The 21,419-nt window shown below is 45.1% G+C and overlaps 1 protein-coding gene across 1 annotated transcript in view; it reads left to right on the forward strand.

Annotated features, from left to right (window-relative positions):
• KCNH1 (potassium voltage-gated channel subfamily H member 1) overlaps window positions 1–21,419 on the forward strand; it is a 436,627-nt gene that overhangs the window by 319,221 nt on the left and 95,987 nt on the right. The window contains exon 10 of the mRNA XM_024133828.2: window positions 6,916–7,112. Coding sequence (XP_023989596.1) covers window positions 6,916–7,112 — 197 coding nt within the window. The remainder of the gene's footprint in view (window positions 1–6,915; window positions 7,113–21,419) is intronic.

A 21,419-nucleotide genomic window follows, 5' to 3' on the forward strand; every position in this document is an offset into this window, starting at 1 on the left:
TATGCCCACTTTCTGGAGAGTTTTTATCATAAATGGATGTTGAATTTTGTTAAAAGCTTTTTCTACATCTATTGAGATAATCGTATGGTTTTTATTCTTCAATTTGTTAATATGGTGTATCACATTGATTGATTCACGTATATTGAAGAATCCTTGCATGCCTGGGATAAATCCCACTTGATCATGGTGTATAATCCTTTTAATGTGTTGTTGGATTCTGTTTGCTAGTATTTTGTTGAGGATTTTTGCATCGATATTCATCAGTGATATTGGTCTGTAATTTTCTTCTTTTGTAGTATCTGTGTCTGATTTTGGTATCAGGGTGATGGTGGCCTCGTAGAATGACTTTGGGAGTGTTCCTTCCTCTGTAGTTTTTTGGAAGAGTTTGAGAAGGGTGGGTGTTAGCTCTTCTCTAATGTTTGATAGAATTCGCCTGTGAAGCCATCTGGTCCTGGACTTTTGTTTGTTGGAAGATTTTTAATCACAGTTTCAATTTCACTACTTGTGATTGGTCTGTTCATATTTTCTATTTCTTCCTGGTTCTGTCTTGGAAGGTTATACCTTTCTAAGAATTTGCCCATTTCTTCCAGGTTGTCCATTTTATTGGCATAGAGTTGCTTGCAATAGTCTGTTAGGATGCTTTGTATTTCTGCAGTGTCTGTTGTAACGTGTACTTTTTCATTTCTAATTTTATTGATTTGAGTCCTCTCCCTCTTTTTCTTGATGAGTCTGCTAATGGTTTATCAATTTGGTTTATCTTCTTAAAGAACCAGCTTTTAGTTTTATTGATCTTTACTATTGTGTTCTTTGCTTCTATTTCATTTATTTCTGCTTTGATCTTTATGATTTCTTTCCTTCTGCTAACTTTGGGTTTTGTTTGTTCTTCTTTCTCTAGTTCCTTTAGGTGTAAGTTTAGATTGTTCATTTGATATGTTTGTTGTTTCTTGAGGTAGGCTTGTACTGCTATAAACTTCCCTCTTAGAACTGCTTTTGATGCATCCCATAGGTTTTGGATCGTCATGTTTTCATTGTATTTTTTTATTTCCTCCTTGATTTCTTCAGTGATCTCTTGCTTATTTAGTAATGTATTGTTTAGCCTCCATGTGTTTGTGTTTTTTTCCCCTGTAATTGATTTCTAATCTCATAGCATTGTGGTCAGAAAAGATGCTTGATATAATTTCAATTTTCTTAAATTTACTGAGGCTTGATTTGTAACCTAAGATGTGATCTATCCTGGAGAATGTTCCGTGCGCACTTGAGAAGAAAGTGTAATCTGCTGCCTTTGGATGGAATGTCCTATAAATATCAATGAACTCTATCTGGTCTATTGTGTCCTTTAAAGCTTGTGTTTCCTTATTAATTTTCTGTTTGGATGATCTGTCCATTGGTATAAGTGAGGTGTTAAAGTCCCCCACTATTATTGTGTTACTGTCGATTTCCTCTTTTGTAGCTGTTAGCAGTTGCCTTATGTATTGAGGTGCTCCTATGTTGGGTGCATATATATTTATGATTGTTATATCTTCTTCTTGGATTGATCCCTTGATCATTATGTAGTGTCCTTCCTTGTCTCTTGTAACATTCTTTATTTTGAAGTCTATTTTATCTGATATGAGTATTGCTACTCCAGCTTTCTTTTGATTTCCACTTGCATGGAATATCTTTTTCCATCCCCTCACTTTCAGTCTGAATGTGTCCCTAGGTCTGAAGTGGGTCTCTTGTAGACAGCATATCTATGAATCTTGTTTTTGTATCCATTCAGCGAGCTTGTGTCTTTTGATTGGAGCATTTAATCCATTCACGTTTAAGGTACTTATCGAGATGTATGTTCCTATGACCATTTTCTTAATTGTTTTGGGTTTGTTTTTGTAGGTCCTCTTCTTATCTTGTGTTTCCCACTTAGAGAAGTTCCTTTAGCATTTGTTGTAGAGCTGGTTTGGTGGTGCTGAATTCTCTTAGCTTTTGCTTGTCTGTAAAGCTTTTGATTTCTCCATTGAATCTGAATGAGATCCTTGCAGGGTAGAGTAATCTTGGTTGTAGATTCTTCCCTTTCATCACTTTAAGTATATCATGCCACTCTCTTCTGGCTTGTAGAGTTTCTGCTGAGAAATCAGCTGTTAACCTTATGGGAGTTCACTTGTATGTTATTTGTCATTTTCCCTTGCTGCTTTCCATAATTTTTCTTTGTCTTTAAGTTTTGCCAGCTTGACTACTATGTGTCCCGACATGTTTCTGCTTGGGTTTATCCAGTGTGGGACTCTCTACGATTCCTGGACTTGGGTGGCTATTTCCTTTCCCATGTTAGGGAAGTTTTCAACTCTAATCTCTTCAAATATTTTCTCTAGTCCTTTCTCTCTTCTCCTTCTGGGACCCCTATAATGCAAATGTTGTTGTGTTTAATGTTGTCCCAGAGGTCTCTTAGGCCGTCTTTATTTCTTTTCATTCTTTTTTCTTTATTCTGTTCCGCAGCAGTGAATTCCACCATGCTGTCTTCCAGGTCACTTATCGATTCTTCTGCCTCAGTTATTCTGGTATTGATTCCTTCTAGTGTAGTTTTCATTTCAGTTATGTTATTGTTCATCTCTGTTTGTTTGTTCTTTAATTCTTCTACGTGTTTGTTCTTTAATTCTTCTAGGTCTTTGTTAAACATTTCTTGCATCTTCTCCATCTTTGCCTCCATTCTTTTTCTGAGGTCCTGGATCATCTTCACTATCATTATTCAGAATTCTTTTTCTGGAAGATTTCCTATCTCCACTTCATTTAGTTGTTTTTCTGGCTTTTTATATTTTTCCTTCATGTGGTACATAGCCCTCTGCCTTTTCATTTTGCCTATCTTTCTGTGAATGTGGTTTTTGTTCCACAGGCTGCAGGATTGTAGTTCTTCTTTCTTCTGTTGTCTGCCCTCTGGTGGATGAGGCTATCTAAGAGGCTTGTGCAAGTTTTCTGATGGGAGGGACTGGTGGTGAGTAGAGCTGGCTGTTGCTCTGGTGGGCAGAGCTCAGTAAAACTTTAATCTGCTCCTCTGCTGATGGGTGGGGCTGGGTTCCCTCCCTGTTGGTTGTTTGGCCTGAGGCAACCCAACACTGGAGCCTACCCCGGCTCTTTGGTGGGGCTAGTGGCAGACCCTGGGAGGGCTGATGCCAAGGAGTACTTCCCAGAATATCTGCTGCCAGTGTCCTTGTCCTCATGGTGAGACAGAGCCAACCCCCGCCTCTGCAGGAGACCCTCCAACACTAGCAGGTAGGTCTGGTTCAGTCTCCTATAGTGTCACAGCTCCTTCCCCTGGGTCCTGGTGCACACACTACTTTGTGTGTGCCCTCCAAGAGTGGAGTCTCTGTTTCCCCCAGTCCTGTCAAAGTCCTGCAATCAAATCCCGCTAGCCTTCAAAGTCTGATTCTGTAGGAATTCCTCCTCCCGTTGCCGGACCCCCAGGTGGGGAAGCCTGACATGGGCACAGAATCTTCACTCCAGTGGGTGGACTTCTGTGGTATAAGTGTTCTCCAGTTTGTGAGTCACCCACCCAGCAGTTATGGGATTTGATTTTATTGTGATTGCGCCCCTCCTACCGTCTCATTGTGGCTTCTTCTTTGTCTTTGGATGCGGGGTATCTTTTTTGTTGAGTTCCAGTGTCTTCCTGTCGATGATTGTTCAGCAGTTAGTTGTGATTCCAGTGCTCTCACACGAGGGAGTAAGAACACATCCTTCTACTCCGCCACCTTGAACCAATCCTCTATAGGTTTTTAAATTGAAGTATAGTTTACATACAATATTATATGTTATGGGTATACAGAATAGTGATTCACAATTTTTAAGGGTTATATTCCATTTATAGTTATTAGAAAATGTTGGCTATATTCCCCACGTTGTACAGTATGTCCTTGTAGCTTAGCTTATACCTAATAGTTTGTACCTCTTATTCCCTTACCCCTATATTCCCCCTCCCCATTCCCTCTCCCCACACTGGTAACCACTAGTTTGTTCTCTGTGAGTCTGCTTCTTTTTTGTTTTATTCACTAATTTGTTGTATTGTTTTTAGATTCCACATGTAAGTAATATCATACAGTATTCGTTTTTCTTTGACTTATTTCACTTAGCATAATACCCTCCAAGTCCATCCCTGTTGCTTCAAATGGCAACATTTCATTCTTTTTTATGGCTGAGTAGTATTCCATTGTGTGTTTGTGACATGTATACACGCATACACCACATCTTCTTTACTCAGTCATCTGTTGATGGAAGCTTAAGTTGCTTAAAGGAAGTAATCTTAATAAGAATTAGGCAAGATTGCCAATGGTCTACTCTCAATAGTTCTGGCTTAGTTATACCACATTTGATCACAATAGGAGACTGCAGAACTTGCAAATTCTGCATTTTCTCACTGATAGGCAAAACGCTCACTTAGGAGAACCTGCCCATTAGAGCTACCTCTAGCTCTTTCTCATTTCGTTATTTCAGGGGAGGAAGTGGGGTGCCAGTTCAGAGCTGGGATGGTTTTCAGTGTTCTGCTGGAATATTAGGTAAACAATTAAGTAATTTCTCATGGGCCTCTCATCCTAGAATTCGATGATTCTGTGTGTTCTGGTTATCTATTTCTGCTTAACAAACAGCTCCTAAATTTAGTGGCTTAAGAAATTGTTTCTCATGATTCTGTGGGTTGTTTGGCTCAGCTGGCTGGTTCTCCCTTGAAATTCCCACATGTGGTTGCTGTCCGGCATTGGCTGGGGCTACAGTCATCTGCAGGCTCGACCGGGCTGGATGGCCAAGATGGCTTGCTTACATGACTGACAGAGCCTGGCTGTCCCCAGATCACTTCTGTGTGAACTCTTGTGTGGTTTGTTCTTCTCAAAACATGGTGGTTGGGTCCAAGAGGGAGAATCCTGAGAGTAAGTGTTCCAAGAGACACAGGCAGAAGCTACAAGGCTTCTTATGACCCTGCCTGAAAATCCTGGAACATCATTTCTGCCACATTCTACTGGTGAAGGCAAGAGACTAAAGTGAGTTCAGATTCAAGGAAAGGGAATTAGGCTTTGCCTCTTGAAGTAAGTTGCAGTATATGTGTAGGGTCCATTTTTTTTTTTTTTTACTATTTACCATACTGCATGTCAGAAAAAGAGCATTCTCCAGGAGAATAGGATTACATAATTATGAAAGGTGTGAGAGGCATTGCAGAGCAGTAAAGAGGGGTTATAGAATGCTCCATATGTATGAATGAATTGTCCAGCCTTTTTGGTGAGGACTCCATGCTAGGGAGCACACACTGAATGAACCTCTCTCCGTGGAAGCCAGGTGGTATCACACTGAGAGAAACATTACCATCCGCTGGCCCCTGCCCTACATTAGCGCACTCATATAACAGATGGCTGAAAAACACCTGGTAAGGGAATTTACATAGCACAGTTTTAAAGGCATATTTACCTAACTGCTACCCCAAGCATGTATCCTACTCATATTGAGTTGGTGAAACCGTCTTCATAAATTAGAACTACACATTATTTCACAAACACATAGAGTAATGTGTCCAGTATACTTGCTTTTCAGCTTACGTCGTGGAGGTGCTTAGAGAGGGCTTTCCCCATGGAGTACCTTATGTACTTAGAGTGGACACTTTTTGGTGTTTGAGAAAAAGTCAAATTCTTTCCAGAGGCTTAAAACTCTAATTGCCTCCTTAGCCTGAATTAGGAAAACAGTTGCCCTGTAAATCACACTGAGTCGCGGGTACCTGGGTTCTAGCTGCAGAGTGTGGCTGATCTGGATGCATGGGCTGACAACTCCCTTGAGAGTTGTTAGATTGATTTTCACCCTTGTTGCATTGTTTCCTTCCCCCCACCCCCCCACCCACAAATACTCCTCTCTGGCTCCCTGGGGATTCAAATTTGTGTTTATCTGTGCTGAAAATTTAAAAGCAAGAGAAACAACATTTCAAGCTCTTTATAAGCAGATGCTGTGCCAGGAATGAATTAAGTTTTGCATTAGACATATGTTAAAACATTGTTTTCTGGGAAAGGTAGGAAGAATATCCCTAGGTGTGAAAAAGAGATATTTAGAGGAGATTGATAGAAGTTTGAGCCAGAATATGGCTATGTGGGATGAGTACTCTATTGACTTATTATTAAATATATTGTTAAATATAGTCTTGTGGAATACTAGGTATAGAGGATCCTGGAGATGCCACTTATATTGGGCCCGTCTTTTTACACCGCCAGGAGGGCATTTGGCAAGGGGAGGAACATGGAAGAAGGTATGGGAGAGAGGGTGAGGAATGAGGCACCACACAAACATAAACCTCAGGGCAGTGGACAGAGTGTGGGAGAAGAGGAGCTCCACTCTTGCCTGACTCCTTCCATGTATGTCATCCTAAACGGGGGAGACACCTCCTGTTCTTCAGCTTCCAACGAAGAGTCCACACCCTCCCCATCGCAGCCTAGTGTGTGCCTCTCAGTCCCACTAACGTAGACCCACAGTTCGCCTTCCTTCCTCACTTCTCTTTTGCCGGCAGATATTGTGAGAACTCCTACTGTGTGCCAGACACTGTGTGTTAGTGGAGAGATGAGACACAGGAATGCTCATGTTGGGAGACAGACAAAAAACAAGTAAATAATATAATTGCAGACTATGATTGATGCTTCGGAAAACCATGGGTGATAAAGAATAACACGGGGTTCCCATTTTGGATAGGGTGTTCAGGAGGTCACAAATGAACCCAAAGTTATTGGTTGAACTTTGACATATATCCTATGGTATTTTAAAGTTTCTTAAATTGCATGTTGCTAAGGTCCAAATTAAAACCATTTTTGCCTTTTCTAAGCCCAAGCCATGGGATGCCAAATGGACAGCAACTCTGGGAGACAGTGGGAAGCCAGCCCCGATGGCCAGACACCTCCTTCTGATACTTTCCTCATCACCATTTTCTCTCCTCAGGGAAGGGAGACGTGTTTGGAGACGTGTTCTGGAAGGAAGCCACCCTTGCCCAGTCCTGTGCCAACGTCAGGGCCTTGACCTACTGTGACCTGCATGTGATCAAGCGGGACGCCCTGCAGAAAGTGCTGGAATTCTACACAGCCTTCTCCCACTCCTTCTCCCGGAACCTCATTCTCACCTACAACTTGAGGAAGAGGGTGAGCTGGCAGTTTCAGTTTCTTTTCTACCAAGAGCAGTCTCTGTACACTTAGGATAACCACATGGGCCAGGAAAGTCCTTTTGCTGTTTATTTAAACGGAGCAATTGGTTCTGTAGAGGTTCTGTTTGTTGCTTGCTCTTCAGAGCTTTTGCTATGAAATGAGAGAGAAAAGGATGTTGCTAGATTAAAAGATGGATTGATTTTGGTGCAGAAGGGATTTGTTCATGAGTGTGTCTGTGGGCTTTTCCTCAGTAAAATCCTGACCTTCTAGCATTTTGAAAAGATGAGTAAAAAATGAGGTTGTTAGTCAATAAAATGGCTGAGTGGGACCACTTAATTAATATAAACTGAATTCTCCCTGGCGACTAGGACCCACTAAATGGTGTGAGGCTATTAGCCAGCTGGTAATAATAATTTTTTTAAAGATATGAAAATGATTCAGTTGAGTCCAGAAAATAAGAAAGAGATGGAATCTGATTGCCTAGAGAATATTTTGTATACAACTGTCAATTTAACGGACTGAGAAGTGATTTGTAGTTTTAAGAACCAGAAGATTTCTCATCTGAACTTGTTCCTTTCACCCTCAAATCATCAGAATTGCTCCGTCTGTCTCTGTGAGGATTAAAATATGTCTTGTACTCTTGAGGTTTTCATGACTGATTTTCTTGCATTTCATTTATATCCTTTAGTTAAGAAGTAGCTCTCAACCTATAGACATCATCTTGGAGGATTGTCATAGGAATCTTTCCAGAAATGACCTCACGATCTGCCCCCCCCCCCCACCCAAACTGTTCCTCTTCTCGTGGTCCCTGTCTCTGTTAACATTGTCTGTCTCGCCCCGGGGTTCCAGGTTAGAAACACTGCCGTCAACACTGATGCTTCTTCCCTGTCTCCCACGCCTCAGTTTACTCATCAGATCCTGTTGGTTTCACGGATGCTCTCAAACCTGAGTCCACACTTTGCATCCCCCCTCAGGGCTCTTCCTGAGCTCTTGGACCACGGCACCCCTGATACAGAGTCTCCCCCTGTCCTGAAGCAAGCAATAGGCTCCAAACACACCCTCCTTCCCTGTGTCTCTCCTCAATGCGGTGCTTCCTCCATGGCCACTTATGTGACCTTAAAGACTAATGGGATGACGTCACTCCCCTCCGTAAAGACTTTTTGCCCCCACCCTAACTACAGGATAATGTCTGCAAACTTCAGCACGGCTTATGTGGTTTTTCACATCTGGCCCAGACTTAACCCCCGAGCTCCAACCCCAGCACTCTTCCCACGCCCACCAGGAGAATGGCCCACACAGTTCTGCAGACACGCCACACCCTTTCAGAGCACTGTGTCTCTGCATGGGGTTCCTGACCTGGAATTCTTTTCTTTTCTTCTGTGTGTGACAAATTCCTGTTAACCCTTAAGAGTCTGCTGAAATGTTTATTTGTTCATCAAACCCAGTACATGCCAACTGAACTAGACTAGATGTATAAAACTGGGTAAAACTCAGTTCCCTAGCTTCAGGAAGCTCAAGTCTAATGGAGACAATCCACACGGGAAGGCTGAGTGTGGGACACGGTGCTAAGTACAATGAGTGTGATTTGTACAAGGTGTTACGGGATCATAAAAGAGAAGGGCAGATAAAGGGGGAGTCAGGGAGAAAGTATTGGTGGGGTTGGTGATACCTGAGCTGAGTCTTAAAGGATCAGTTTGCCAAACAAAGAAGAGGGTTGCACTTGGAGAAGCAGCTTGAGTAAAGGCACAGAGAAAGGAAACAGCCTTTTGCCAAGTTTTTTGTACAAAGTTGCAAATGCCTGTCATTGGGTTACCCCAACAATGTGCTTCTACCTATTTTACATTCCTTGAATTGCACTGCCTTGTGAGTCCCTGCTCAGAGACCTGGGAGGGCAAGGGCTTGGTATCCCCAGTGCCTAAACCAGCACGGGGAATTATAAAAACATCCGGGGATGGCATGGAGAAAGAGATGGGATATCTGGGCCTCAGTATCCACATCATAAGATGTGAGGTTGTGGCCAGATGATTGATGATTTTTATGGTTCTGTGATTGGAAAGCTGGTCGTTTAAATTCCAGTGGGGAATGGGTAGTGGGGGAGAAATGTGCATTCATAGTTCTTCCTTGTTTATCTGCGAACATGGAACGCTCGCTGGTGATAGTTTTAGCCAAGTGGATTCTCTTAAAGTCTATTTTTTGATGGATTCCTTCTTTTTATGAAAGCAAGTTGATTATGATCAGCTTTCAGTGTTGCTGATAATATAGGTTGGAAAAAATGCACAGTTTGGGTTATTTGGAGGACTAATCATCTTGGAAAAATTGTGGATCAAGTAAATCTGTCTTAGAAAAACCAAGGACGACAACAAAAACAACAATGTGTCAGCGGTCAGATTGTTTTTGTAAGTGCAGAATGATTGACAGCTCTGCAGAAGAGAAGACTTGGGGACCACGTTTCTGAAGGTCTGTGTGGAGGAGCATTTGGCATAGTCTGTGTGGCCACAAGGTGCAGAGGTGGAACCAAAGCTGCAGACAGTATAAGAAAGACCTCAGAAAAGATCAGAGCTGCCCATTGAATTCAATAGGTATCTGGTTTCTTGTCCTGGAGGTATTTAGGCATCCCCTGGAGACCCCTCAGAGACACTGTGGAGGGGACTTAGCCATCCAATGGAGAGTCAGATCAGTTGATCTTCAAGTGTCCTTCCACTCTCAAGTGCCTATGAGTCTGATATGGATCCGAGAGAATTTTAGTGAGATCCTTTATATAAAGAGAAAAAAAAAAGGCATTTTGGTATATTCATTGTAGTCTCTCATTTTGTCCTTCTGCGAATTAATGCCTAGTTACATAGGGCATAGAAGATGAGAGCATTACATGCATGAATCATTCTTGTAGCTATTTTTTTCTGGCCAAATGAAGTGTATTCTTGCGGCTGTTTCTATCTTGGGAAAATCGAGTGTGTTATTTGCAAAGATTCCTGAGAACACAGTGCCTTTGACATCTGTTTGGGGAGTTGTTCGGTCCTGTAGATGTCCTCCAGTGCACAGCAAGAACTCTGTGCTGGAAGGTGCCTCAGTGAACATCCAGTCTCTCCTCCATTTCACCACCACCCTCATTTCACAAATATGACATTTTATAGAAAGGTCATAGTAAAGAAAGAACCAGAGCCGGAAATGACTCATTGACCAGGTCTCTTCCGGCTTCTCACAGCTTCATGGCTGACCCTGGCCTCTGTATTCCAAGTCTCACCCCCTTATCCCTGAACCCATGTGTATGAGCACCACCCAGCCCTTGGCACTGCTCTTGGGACCCAACTCATGGAGGACCTGTTACCTTCCTCCAAAGACACCTGAGGTCACAGGCAAGGATGAAGGAGGCAGAACCTGAAGGCCAATCCAGCATTTTGACCTTTGGTTTTCCTTGTCTGTGGGCTCTGAGCCAGATGAGACTTTAGTCTGCATCCTGCTGTGCCACTCAGTGCTTCTGCAAGCTCTAAATGCTTCCCCATCTGTAAAATGGGACTGATGGAAAGGTCTACTTGTAAGATAATTATGAGGATTAAATAAGATAATATTTGCAAAGCTTCTACACACAGGTTCTAGAACATAGTATGTGCTCAATTAAACTGTGAGTTATTATTTTGTTTCATCCACTTGACACTCCTTTCTTATCTTACGCTTCTGCCTTTGTGTATACAGGGTACCTGCTCTGCAGAATGGCAGGGCACTTGCTCTGCAGAACGTTCTGTGGGGTGGATGTTATCCCAGCGATCTCTGCACCTCTTGTAGCAAAGGAGGGGCCAGCTGGTCTGGCCTCACTGTCCCTTTAGCTCCTGTCAGTGGCGAGGTCAGCACACACCCACTCTTTTGGCTAGTTCCATTCAAGGAGGGAAAAATGAGGTTGTTCTGACCTGTTAGGTCAGTCACCAGGGCATCAGTATTTTGCCAAGAGGAAAGCACGGCATCCTCCTCTCTTCTGAGGAGGTGGCGTGTACTTGTTCATGAAAAAAAGGGGAAGTGAGACCTTCCTCATCTTAGACCCTCGGCTTCCTAGGATGTCAGGCTCTCCGGGCATTTTCCTACAGGCAATCGGAGCTTTGTGCACTATTAATAGTAACATTATTACCAACTCCAGATACGTCACAATGTTAGTATATGTTTTATGTCAGCTTATTAAATCCTCAGAACAACCTCATGACATTACAGTACCAACCCCACTTCTCAAAGGAAGCAACTAGGACCCCATGGAGAAGAGAATCACTTTTCCAAGGCCACCCAGCTCATAAGGGGTAGATTCCAAACCGGCACCTGCCCCCATCTTCCTGATAAGCAGCATTGCATCCTGTGGTGGGCCTCAGTTAAGTGTGGCTCTCAGCTTTTCCCATGTTGGCATTCTTCAGCTTCTGCTTTCTCCCAGTCTGTTGACTTTTCAGAGGTGGCACAGATTGTCTCCAAAATATCTCCAATGGCCTTTGCTATCCTTCAGGACACTTGGAGGATACTTTATTGTACAGTAAATCCCAGTCATATCCCAGGTTGCGAGACATGAGAGGTTTTCCCGTCAGAGTGACAGCTACACCATTGGTGGGTGTGCTGGGGAGGCATGGCCCAGCAGGTCAGCTTGGCCGTGATGTTAGTGACTTACTAAAAAGAGCACCCGCTTTGGAGTTAAGGACCTGGTTTTGAACCCTGGCGTGACTCCTGATTAGCTGTGTGCCCCTGTGAAAGTTACTGAACTATTCTAAGCCTCAGTTTCCTCATCTGTGAAAAGGGTCTAATAAAAGTCCCCCCTAACTAGGTTTATTGAGAAGATCATATGCATTAAAACAAAAAAAGTTGACATGGTGCCTATCCTCACCTTCCACCTTCAGTCCAGGAGGTTCTGAGTTCATGCTTTGCCCCTCTTTGTTTATAACCGGACCCTTTCCTGAATCAGTGTTTCACCTAGGCTCTACTCTCCTTACGACCGGGGAAGAGGTCTCACTTCCCAGGTGCTGGCTAGGAGATTGGTTCTCCTGCTCATTGCTAGGACAGTAGAGGAAGCGCACCTCAATTAAATGATGTATTGCAGACAAGCGTTTAGGTAATTAGCAGCAGTCAGTGCATGGGATAATTGGCATGTAGGTGATTAGTAGGGTGGAGCTCATTCTCTGTGTAGGGCGCTTTATTTTTAAAGCCAGTATTTTTATGTTTTTAAGTATGTTTTGCATCGTGTCTGCATGTAGTAATTTGTTCCAGGATGGATTTTTCTTAGCTTGATAAGGCCCCAACGTAGTGAGTCTGGGAGGGAGTTGGGACTGTAGTTACTGGTGGTTTCAAAGCACCAGTTTTCTAAAACTGAGGTTGCCATAGTGAATTGTCTTGAATACTATATGTACATTTCTAGCCCACTCTAACAAAAGGGCATTTTATTCTGGCGAAGAGGAGGTCAAAGCATTGGAGGTTTGGAGAGAGCTCTGTGTATAAGTGGCATTGGAAAGCCTTTCAGTTTTCTGCCTGAACAAATTCTTCTGGAAGGTTGGTAAGATGGAAAGAAAGTACCACAGAGCCAGGTGCTTAGAAATACATCCCCTTCCTCACTGAAGAACTAAGTTTTCAAAATGATCTCTACACAGCCCATATTTTCCTTGTCATTCTTCCACAGTGAGGGCTTCTGTAGAATTAAAATCATCTGTTAAACTGTCAAGCTATAAAGATTATTTTAAAATCAGGGTGTTGGAATTAAGGGTGGGAAGGGGACAGATGATGTGAGTGGTAAGACCATCATTCTTTCAGGACAACAAAATATAAACCAAAGCCAAGTCCTTTTTTCATCAAGAGGATCAGAAGTGATGTTAGGGACCTGGGAGGCCTTCCATGGATTTTCGGGGATCCTCCCTAGTACCCCAAAAAGCATATCGCAGAACCCCATCGTGATCCTGGGGGTGGGAGATAATGAAAGGGCTCCATGCTTCATTATGTATAACTCTGCTTAAACTGCAGGTGGTCAGGCTATATCCAGCCATTTTCAGGGCAGCAATAAAGTTCTGCAATAAGTATAGGCTTTAAAGGAAGATCTTCACATCTGGGCTCAGCCACTTGTTAGCTGGGGAGATGTCGGCAGCAGGGGTGGGGCGGAATTTGAACAAGTGCAACTATTTCTCTTCTGTGGATTCATCCTGTCTACCCCACTGGGTAGCTGTGGAAGGGTGATCAAGTGCCAGGCCCAGTGCCTTACAGGTAGTAGGTACACAGCTGGGTTAGTTCTCTTCCATTATCGGTAGGAATGGAGGCAGCAGAGCAAAGAAGGAGAGCAGGGACTGTAATAGTTTGGCTCGTAGAATAATCCTATGGAGGCAAGTCCAGAATACTTGAAATACTTCAAATCCTGGCTCTCCTTTTAGTGACCTTGGGCCAGTTACCTATTTAATCTCTCTTCTGGCTCAAATGGTCAGTGACCTGTAGAATGGACAGGTCTTGTCCGTGAAACATCAAGAAGCCAAGGATACTCAGCAGTGGGAATGTCCCTCACTGGGTCCTCGGTAAATCCCCAGCAGAGATTGCTGGCGGAGTCTCCCTGCTTTCTCGACATCCTCCTGAACTCAGCTTTCCCTCACCTCCCCACGAGTGCTCAGTAGCCGATTGTTTTCTAGAGGGCAGCCAGCCTTACGTTATCAAAGAGCATTTGGCTGCACGTGCGCTAATAGAAGGCTGCTGAAACATGTTTTCTCCCTGGCATCAAAGGCCCTCCTTGCAAGTTACTTTCTGGTTATTTTATGGTCTCAGTCGGATTTCATGTTCCTACCTCATCTGCCATGTGTCTGAGCTTCCTTGTTCCCATTTAAATGCTCTTCCTACTCTTAAACGTTTTCTCTTTGGCTGTGAGCTCATTCTTATAAATTTTGCCAGTGAGTCATGGAGGTTTTTTTTCCAGCCCCTGCTCTTAGATAGTGGAAAGTCAGGATTTGAACCTAGGCTGCCAATCTGACTACCTTCTAAGATGTTAGAATAAAGGAATCAAATGTTAGTTCAACCCCTCCAAGGGAGCTTGGGATGCCGGCGTCAGGAGCTCACACGCAAATCTATCCCAGTCCAGATGCCCATGTAGATGGTTTCTAGTATAATGCGTGTCACGGAGCTACCCAATTTTGGTGCTTCTCACTGCAAACTTTGTTGGGTGTAATTTACTTGTTACCAGTGTCGCTTAATGGTCTTGTCCTGCCCTTACTTAATTTAAACTTCTAGAGTAAACCCACAGTCAGGCCAGGACTCCATATAGCTTCTCTTCAGTCTCTCTGGTATAGGTGAGGCCCTGTGTCCTTTTGATCCAATAATCACTGGTCATCTCACTGGTAGCTCTCGCCATACTTCCAATTAACTCTGTGTGTCTTTCTTGCTATATAGAAGCTCCTTGAGGGTTGAGCCTTGTCTACCTGACTCGCCTCTGTCCTGATCAGTTCTCTTAGAGCTTAGTACAAAGTAAGCATTCAATAGTTGAATGAATGAATGGACTCGCCGACCAACCAACCAACAGATGAACATACAAGTCCATCAACTTACTGGCCATTTGCCTTTCTCTTGTTATTGCTATAGATTTTTGAAGCCTTGACTGTAAGATGGTATCTGTAGAGACACCTCTCCTTTCCCCCTCCTAATCTTTGCCCACATATCCCATACCATCCCTTTCCCATTTTTTCTTCCCCAGGCCCTGGGTATAGAGATCTCTCAGCCTCTGTAGGTACCACTGATGCCAGCATAAAATAATAACAATCACCCTCATATATTGAGTGTTTCCCAGCCAAGTACACGCTAAAACTTTTATATGCATTATCATCTCATTTCTGTGCAGAGCAGCCTGAGGCCCAATTAGGTTAAATAATTTGCCCCAGATCCAGTAAGCTAATTGGAGCTAGAATTTGAGCCCAGGTCTGGCAATCACCAAGACTGTACTCTTGCTTTTGTGCCCCTCCTCTAAATGTGGACCCCATGTCCCAGATCCAGGGATAGCAGCACTGGTCTCTGTGCCCTCAGTTCCCCTGAGGAGCTGTCAGCCACACAGGGCTTTGGAGGCTGCAGCACGCCCTGCCTGTCTCCTGTGTAATTCCTTTAGAGAGCTGTGGCCTAAGGGCATCTGGGCCTCCTGGAAGGCACCACAGGGCTAGATGGTTTGCTGTTTGTTCAGAGAAAGGGGAGGGGGATCCAGGTGAGTCACATAATCTAACGATGGAGTAGAAACCAGAAAATCGGAGGCAGAGAGCTCCTCCTGACAAGTTCTCTTTGGCACGTGGGTCAGCTCTGGCACCATGGAGGTGGCATAAAATCCTTGTGATGGTCTGTGGCAGGAATATCCAGAGCTGCAATTTGTCCCAGACCATTATGAAAGGCCAGAGAAATGACCTTCAGCTCTCGATTGGGTGACCAGCTGGGCTGGAGATTTGCAGCTGGGCAGGCTGAAGAGTCATGCTGGGGCCCAGAACAGAGCCAGGGCTGGGAAAAGGCCTTAATGTCAGAGTGGGCATATGAGAACCATGAGTCTAAGCCCTTTCTAGCCCAGGAGTAGTTAGCAAAGGCTTTGAGGGGGTAACTTTGAGCTGGATCTCGATGGAGGGGAGGTGGGAACTTACCTGACTGGGAGAGAAATCCAGTCCTATGGGGGTACACTTGTGTCTTATGGAAGGCAACTCTATGCCCCATGGAGAGTACCCCCCATGCCTGATGCCAAAAACTCAGCCTCTGTGCACTGGTGCTGAATCGAATCTTGGAGACAAGAGTTTTGGGTGAAGTTGTAAAGAAGAGCTTTATAGCTTTGCCAGGCAAAGGGGGCACAGCGGGCTTGTGCCCTGAAAAATTGTTTGTCCCGACCTGGGAGGATCTGGTGAGGAGTTTTATAGCGATGGTTCAAGGGTGGGGTTGCGGATAACATCAGAGTATGTGTAGGGGCTGCACTCCTTTAATCTGGCCTCAGGTAATCTCTTGATGAGCGTCTCTGATCCTTTTAATCTGGCCTCGGTCTTCTCTGGAATGAAGAATGCTGACATCTTCCACTTGTTGGGGGTTTTAGTTCTGTAGAAGAGCTCGAAGATATTGTTATGTGTATCTCTTGAGGCGGAACCAGGACCTGCCCCGAGGCTGCATTACTGTTTCTTGGCTGCTCCTCCCTTGCCTCTGCATCCCCTCCCTTCCCTGATCAGCAACTGTTCGAATCTGCCCTTTGGGACTCAAGGAAGGTCATGGAGGCTGGAGTCTCTTCCCTACAAACAAGAAACGGGGGACACAGAAGGGCTTCCTTGCCCAGGAGCCCCACAGGGTCCTGCTTGGTTTAATGCCTCATGGTGGACAGCACATAGAGATGGCTGGTTAAATGGCTGATACTTAATCAGGAATGTGTCTTTGCATGGATGATGGGAAAATAGTGAATCTAATCAGTAAGAATTCGAGAAGAGAGGGCCTGCTGAGGGAACCACTAGCCAGTCTCCTCACCCCTCAATTTTTTTTCTTTGTTCTTTTTTTTCTAAAACCCCACCTGATTTTACCTAAAGAGGTTGCTTGAAGACTTCAAAAGGGCATTTGTCCCAGACTTACAGGCTAGGGCAGCTTCAGGATTCTCCTTTCCTAGAGGTGTCTAGAGACCCCAAGGAGAAGTGGACTAGGATATGATGCTCTCCAGGGTCTAGAGTGAGCTTGCTATCTCTTCTCTACCCAGCAGTGTTGTAGGAACCCAGCAGCAACTCAAACCTTTTTACTTTCCAGGCTTTTACATCCACCTGACTGTCCCTGGGCTGCCTATAATAGCAAGAGCCTGTGTGTTTTCCAGAACAGATTTAATTTTTAAGAAGCCCCTTGCTACAAGCAGCATGCCGAGGATGGTTCCTTTTTCCTTGGAGATCTATTTGCAGACAGCTCCTGTGTTCTGCTGCATTTCCCAGCACACTCTTCGCAAGTGCTTAAACCAGACATGAAATAGCTTCTGGTTCACAGAGTATGAATTTTTAAAAGAGGATACTTGTTTGTATTATCGCAGGGAAAATCCTGCACTCCTCCAGCTGGAGCACATCATATATTTGGCGCCTCCTGTTGGTGAGGTGTGATAGTGCATCTAACCGTGTTGGAGCTCTGTAACCAACTGGATGCATGGAGAAGAGAAGCTGGTCCCAGTAACTGAAGCAGGGAGAGGGCTTCCCCAGGCCTGGGACAAATCCTATGGCAGATGGCAGCGGGTGGGAGAATGACATGGAAAAAGAAGAGAACACCTGCAGAGTTATGAATTGGCATAGATCACTTAAAATCCTTGGTGACTGATGTTAATTGGACTTGCAATGATCATTTCACAATATATACAAATATTGAATCATTATGCTGTACACCTGAAACTAATAGAATGGTACTTGCCAATTATATCTCAATTAAAACAATACTGAAAATCTTGACAAAGTACACTACTCAGGGCTCTAGCTAGCAGCAGGCCATGTAGTAAACTGGTGACATTTCCTTCCCTGAAGTCCCATTTTCAAGCACTTGGAGGAATTTCGCCATAGGAATTTGAACTCGATTTCATAAAAGAGATGATGAAATGATTATGTAAGCCTCGGGGTGGGGGTGGGGTGTGAAGGGTGCTGCTTTCTCTGACATCCTCTCTGTTTGGTTTTCACTTGGCTCTGGGGAGGACTCAGAAAACTTGCTCTGAGTGGAAGCCGCTTCCTTTTGCTCTAGGACAGTGAGGGTGTGGGGAAAGAATTGGGCTAAGGGAAAGAAAGGGGAGAGAGAAGTAAAGGCAAAGGATACCTGTGACTGGAGAGTTGCAGGGGGATAAGCGGATTTGGCAGGCATTATTTATTGAAGAGGGGAACTTGGTCCTTGCTGTGCACAGCTAAAATTTCACGCAGGGAGGCAGATGCCTTTGCTAACCCCGAACTGTGAGCTGGGCTGGAAGAAAAACCCAGGGCAGAGCTGGCGTTCCAAATTCAATTTTCTCAACCCTTCTGCCTCAAGGCCAGATGAATCCAGCAGCAGAGCGGCTTTGTTTCACTGTTTGTTTCACTGCATGTCGAGGCAGCTGAGAAGCTGCCAGGCTTTTCATCCAGGGCTTTGTGTTTCAGCACCTCCTCATTCCACTCTGACGTTTCTCTCAGGTTAGAACCTGAACAGGGATGCTTTGGGCACAAGGCTTGTTGGCTGGTGCTCCTAATTACGGTCCCAGTGACAAAACTCCTTGGAGTCTATAATCAGTCACTTCAAGCAGTGTTTCTCCACGCCCCCCAGCCCAACTCACCTGACAACGCAGCTGCGTCCCGTGCCATGTGCAGGGGTAGCACCCGCGGTGCTCTGTGCTTCTTCCTACCCCCTCCACACTGCTGGTGACCGCTCATGTGCTCAGGGCTCACAGAGGGGGCCAGAGCATAAGCAGCTGCCCCTTTGTCACTGTGTGGGCTTTGGCTGCTGTCTCCTTCTGCAGAGCCAGGCACTGTTTGCACATGGGCATGTGAGCCCTTCTCACATCCATGGCTAGAGGTTTGCAGGCTTCCCCATGGACCGGGCTGTCTGCCAGCACTGTTGCTGTTGCCGTGTGTGGGGCGGGGGGGGGGTGTGGGTGTGTGTACTCACGTGCACACACGCAGCATTTCCTCCTGTCAAATACTAGTCCTAAAGGAAGCAGCCAGGGAGAAGAGAGCTGGATAATCCACCAACCATTCCCTGGATCCAATCACCCCAAGCATCTTGTTCCTTCACCAGCTGGTGTTGTCGGGTCCGCTTTGCTTGGCTAGGGAAGTATTTTTTTCTTCCTTTGCATTAGAGGTAAAGATTCACCTGACATCTGTAAGCTCAGAAACCCTGTCATGAGCCATGTGGTGATCCGTTGTTATTCATCTACATGTGTACTTTACGGAGGGTAAATGTCCCCATTTGGGGCTACTTGCTTGAGCCCCAAATCCTTCGTAAGTACAATAGGCTGATTATAGGGCTGGGGAAGGGCCTGGGGAGAATAGGAACCGTGCATGTAATGCACTCTGGGTGCAGAACCTTCTAGGCCAGGGGCTTTTCATGGCATTTACAAATAAGTCATGCCTATAAGCCCCCAGTGGGTTTACTATGGGTTATTTATGACCCTGAGGCTTTGGTTCAGGAAACAAAAGATGCTCCTCCATAGAAACAGTGGGAAGCATGCGTCCGAGGCCCTGGCCTGAGCCTGACAACAAATGTCCAGGGCATGTGGTGCCGCTTCCTGTCACTGAGGCCAAGGAGCCTGGCCTCAGGCTTTCTTAGGCTGTCAGTGGCATTTGGACTCCAAGTTTCAATTGTAGTTGACTTTGTTTCCACGTTATCTGCATGTCTCTACTATTATTTACGACTATGTCCTGTATGGTCTAGCAGTCTCAGATTTCCTTCATCAGTTGGAGCTTCCCAGGGTAAAGAAAACCATCAGACCAGAAGCTTCTCTAGGTTGGTACACTGGTATCTCCCCACCGTCTCCCAACACGCACTCACACAGGGGATCCCCAAGTGCATTAGTTTGCTGCAGCAGCTGCTGTAAACAGATGACTACACACTGCGTGGCTTAAAACAACAGGAATTTCTTCTCTCACAACTTCTGGAGCCCAGAGGTCAGAAATGGTGTCAGCAGGGCCGAGTTCCCTCTGAAGGCTCTGGGGGAGAATCCTTCCTTGCTTCTTCCAGCTTCTGGTGGCTCCTGGCGTCCCTTGGCTTGTGGAGGCATAACGTCCATCTCTGCCTCTGTATGGCCTTCGCCCTTTGCCTCTGTGCATCAAACCTCCCTCTCCTTTCACTTATAAAGACACCAGTCATTGGACTCGGGGCCCACCCTAAATCCAGGATGATCACATCTCGAGATCCTTAAGTTAATTACATCTGCTGAGACCCTCTTTCCAAATAAAGTCACATTCACTGGTACTGGGATTTAGGACTTGGATATATTTGGTGGGGAAGGGTGTCATTTAACTCAGTATGCCTCCCTTTCCTCTTCCTCATCTGCCTTCTCTTCTTCCTCTTTCTACTCTTTTACCTCCTCATCCTTCCTTCTTCGTTCCTTCTCCTCTGCCCCCCTTTCCTCCTCTCCCTTCTTCTCTTCCTTGAGTACATTTCCAGCACAGGAATTTTTTTTCTCGTAAGGAATAGTCTTGCGTAAGTTGTGTTTCTTCTCCTGGATGGTTCTTGGAACAGAGTCCCAGTATTTGGTTAATCCTTCAAGTCCCAGAGTAAAATATCATTTTCCTTTGCGTTCTCTTGGGTAGTGTCTCCTTTGAACTCTGTGGAACTCTCAGTTTGACATAGAGATTCACAAAGCACGGAAAGCATCAGGATCACAGAATGTGTTAGACATTAGAGAGAACTTCCTGCTGGTAAAGGTTATGAGATGCAGGAAGTAATACCTAAGCGGGTTATGGACTCCCCTTCCCTGCAAATGGTTAAGAACAACCCTTTGTTGAGTGTCTAGCTCTGATCTCTGTCGTTTTCTTGTTCTGAAAATCTCTGATAGATTTTTTTCCAGTCTCAGAATAAAGTCCAGGCCCAGGGATCTCATATAAGCTCACATTCCAGCTGCAATGCACACTGCATCCTCATGCTGTTGTCCGACGCCCAGCCCCACAAGTTACAGAACATGCTGTGTACTTACTTCTGCATGTGTCTTCTCCCTCAGGATGTCCTTCACCCTTCCTCACCACCTCCCTTCAAACCAATCCAGTCTTCAAACCCCAGCTTGGAAACTTCTTCTCACTTCTTCCCTCAGTCTGCATCCAGCTAGAATCTCTCTCTCCTCTGCTATTTTGTTTTTCCTTTAGAGGAGCTATCACTCATGGTTTCACGTAAGATTCAGCGCATGTTTAATTTTTCCTCTGAATTTGGGGGCCTTGTATTGTTATTCCTTGCATTTCTTCCTCCAGGGCCTGGCATTCATTAGACAATAGTTTAGGCTACTAGAGTCACAACTAAATTGCCACTCACCCTGCCTTTGTGGTTCAAGTTTAAAGTTTGCAGGTGGGGCCCCATGTTCTCAGCCAGCTTTCTCATTCACCGGTCTCCAGCAGGCGCCCTCAAGCCGGGCCGGCTGCTCCCGCCAGGGTGACAAGTCATCTCCATTTGCCTGGGGCTATCCTGGTTTCAGCATTTAAAGCTGCACATCCTCAGAAACTCCTCAGTCCCAGGCAAACTCATCACCCTACTCCACGCTCACCTTCTCCTGACTCTTGCTGAAAATCTCTGTGAGGGCTTCCCTGGTGGCGCGGTGGTTGCGCGTCCGCCTGCCGATGCAGGGGAACCGGGTTCGCGCCCCGGTCCGGGAGGATCCCACGTGCCGCGGAGCGGCTGGGCCCGTGAGCC

This window comes from Physeter macrocephalus, chromosome 4, assembly GCF_002837175.3.
Source record: "Physeter macrocephalus isolate SW-GA chromosome 4, ASM283717v5, whole genome shotgun sequence".
In the NCBI taxonomy this organism is placed as follows: domain Eukaryota; kingdom Metazoa; phylum Chordata; class Mammalia; order Artiodactyla; family Physeteridae; genus Physeter; species Physeter macrocephalus.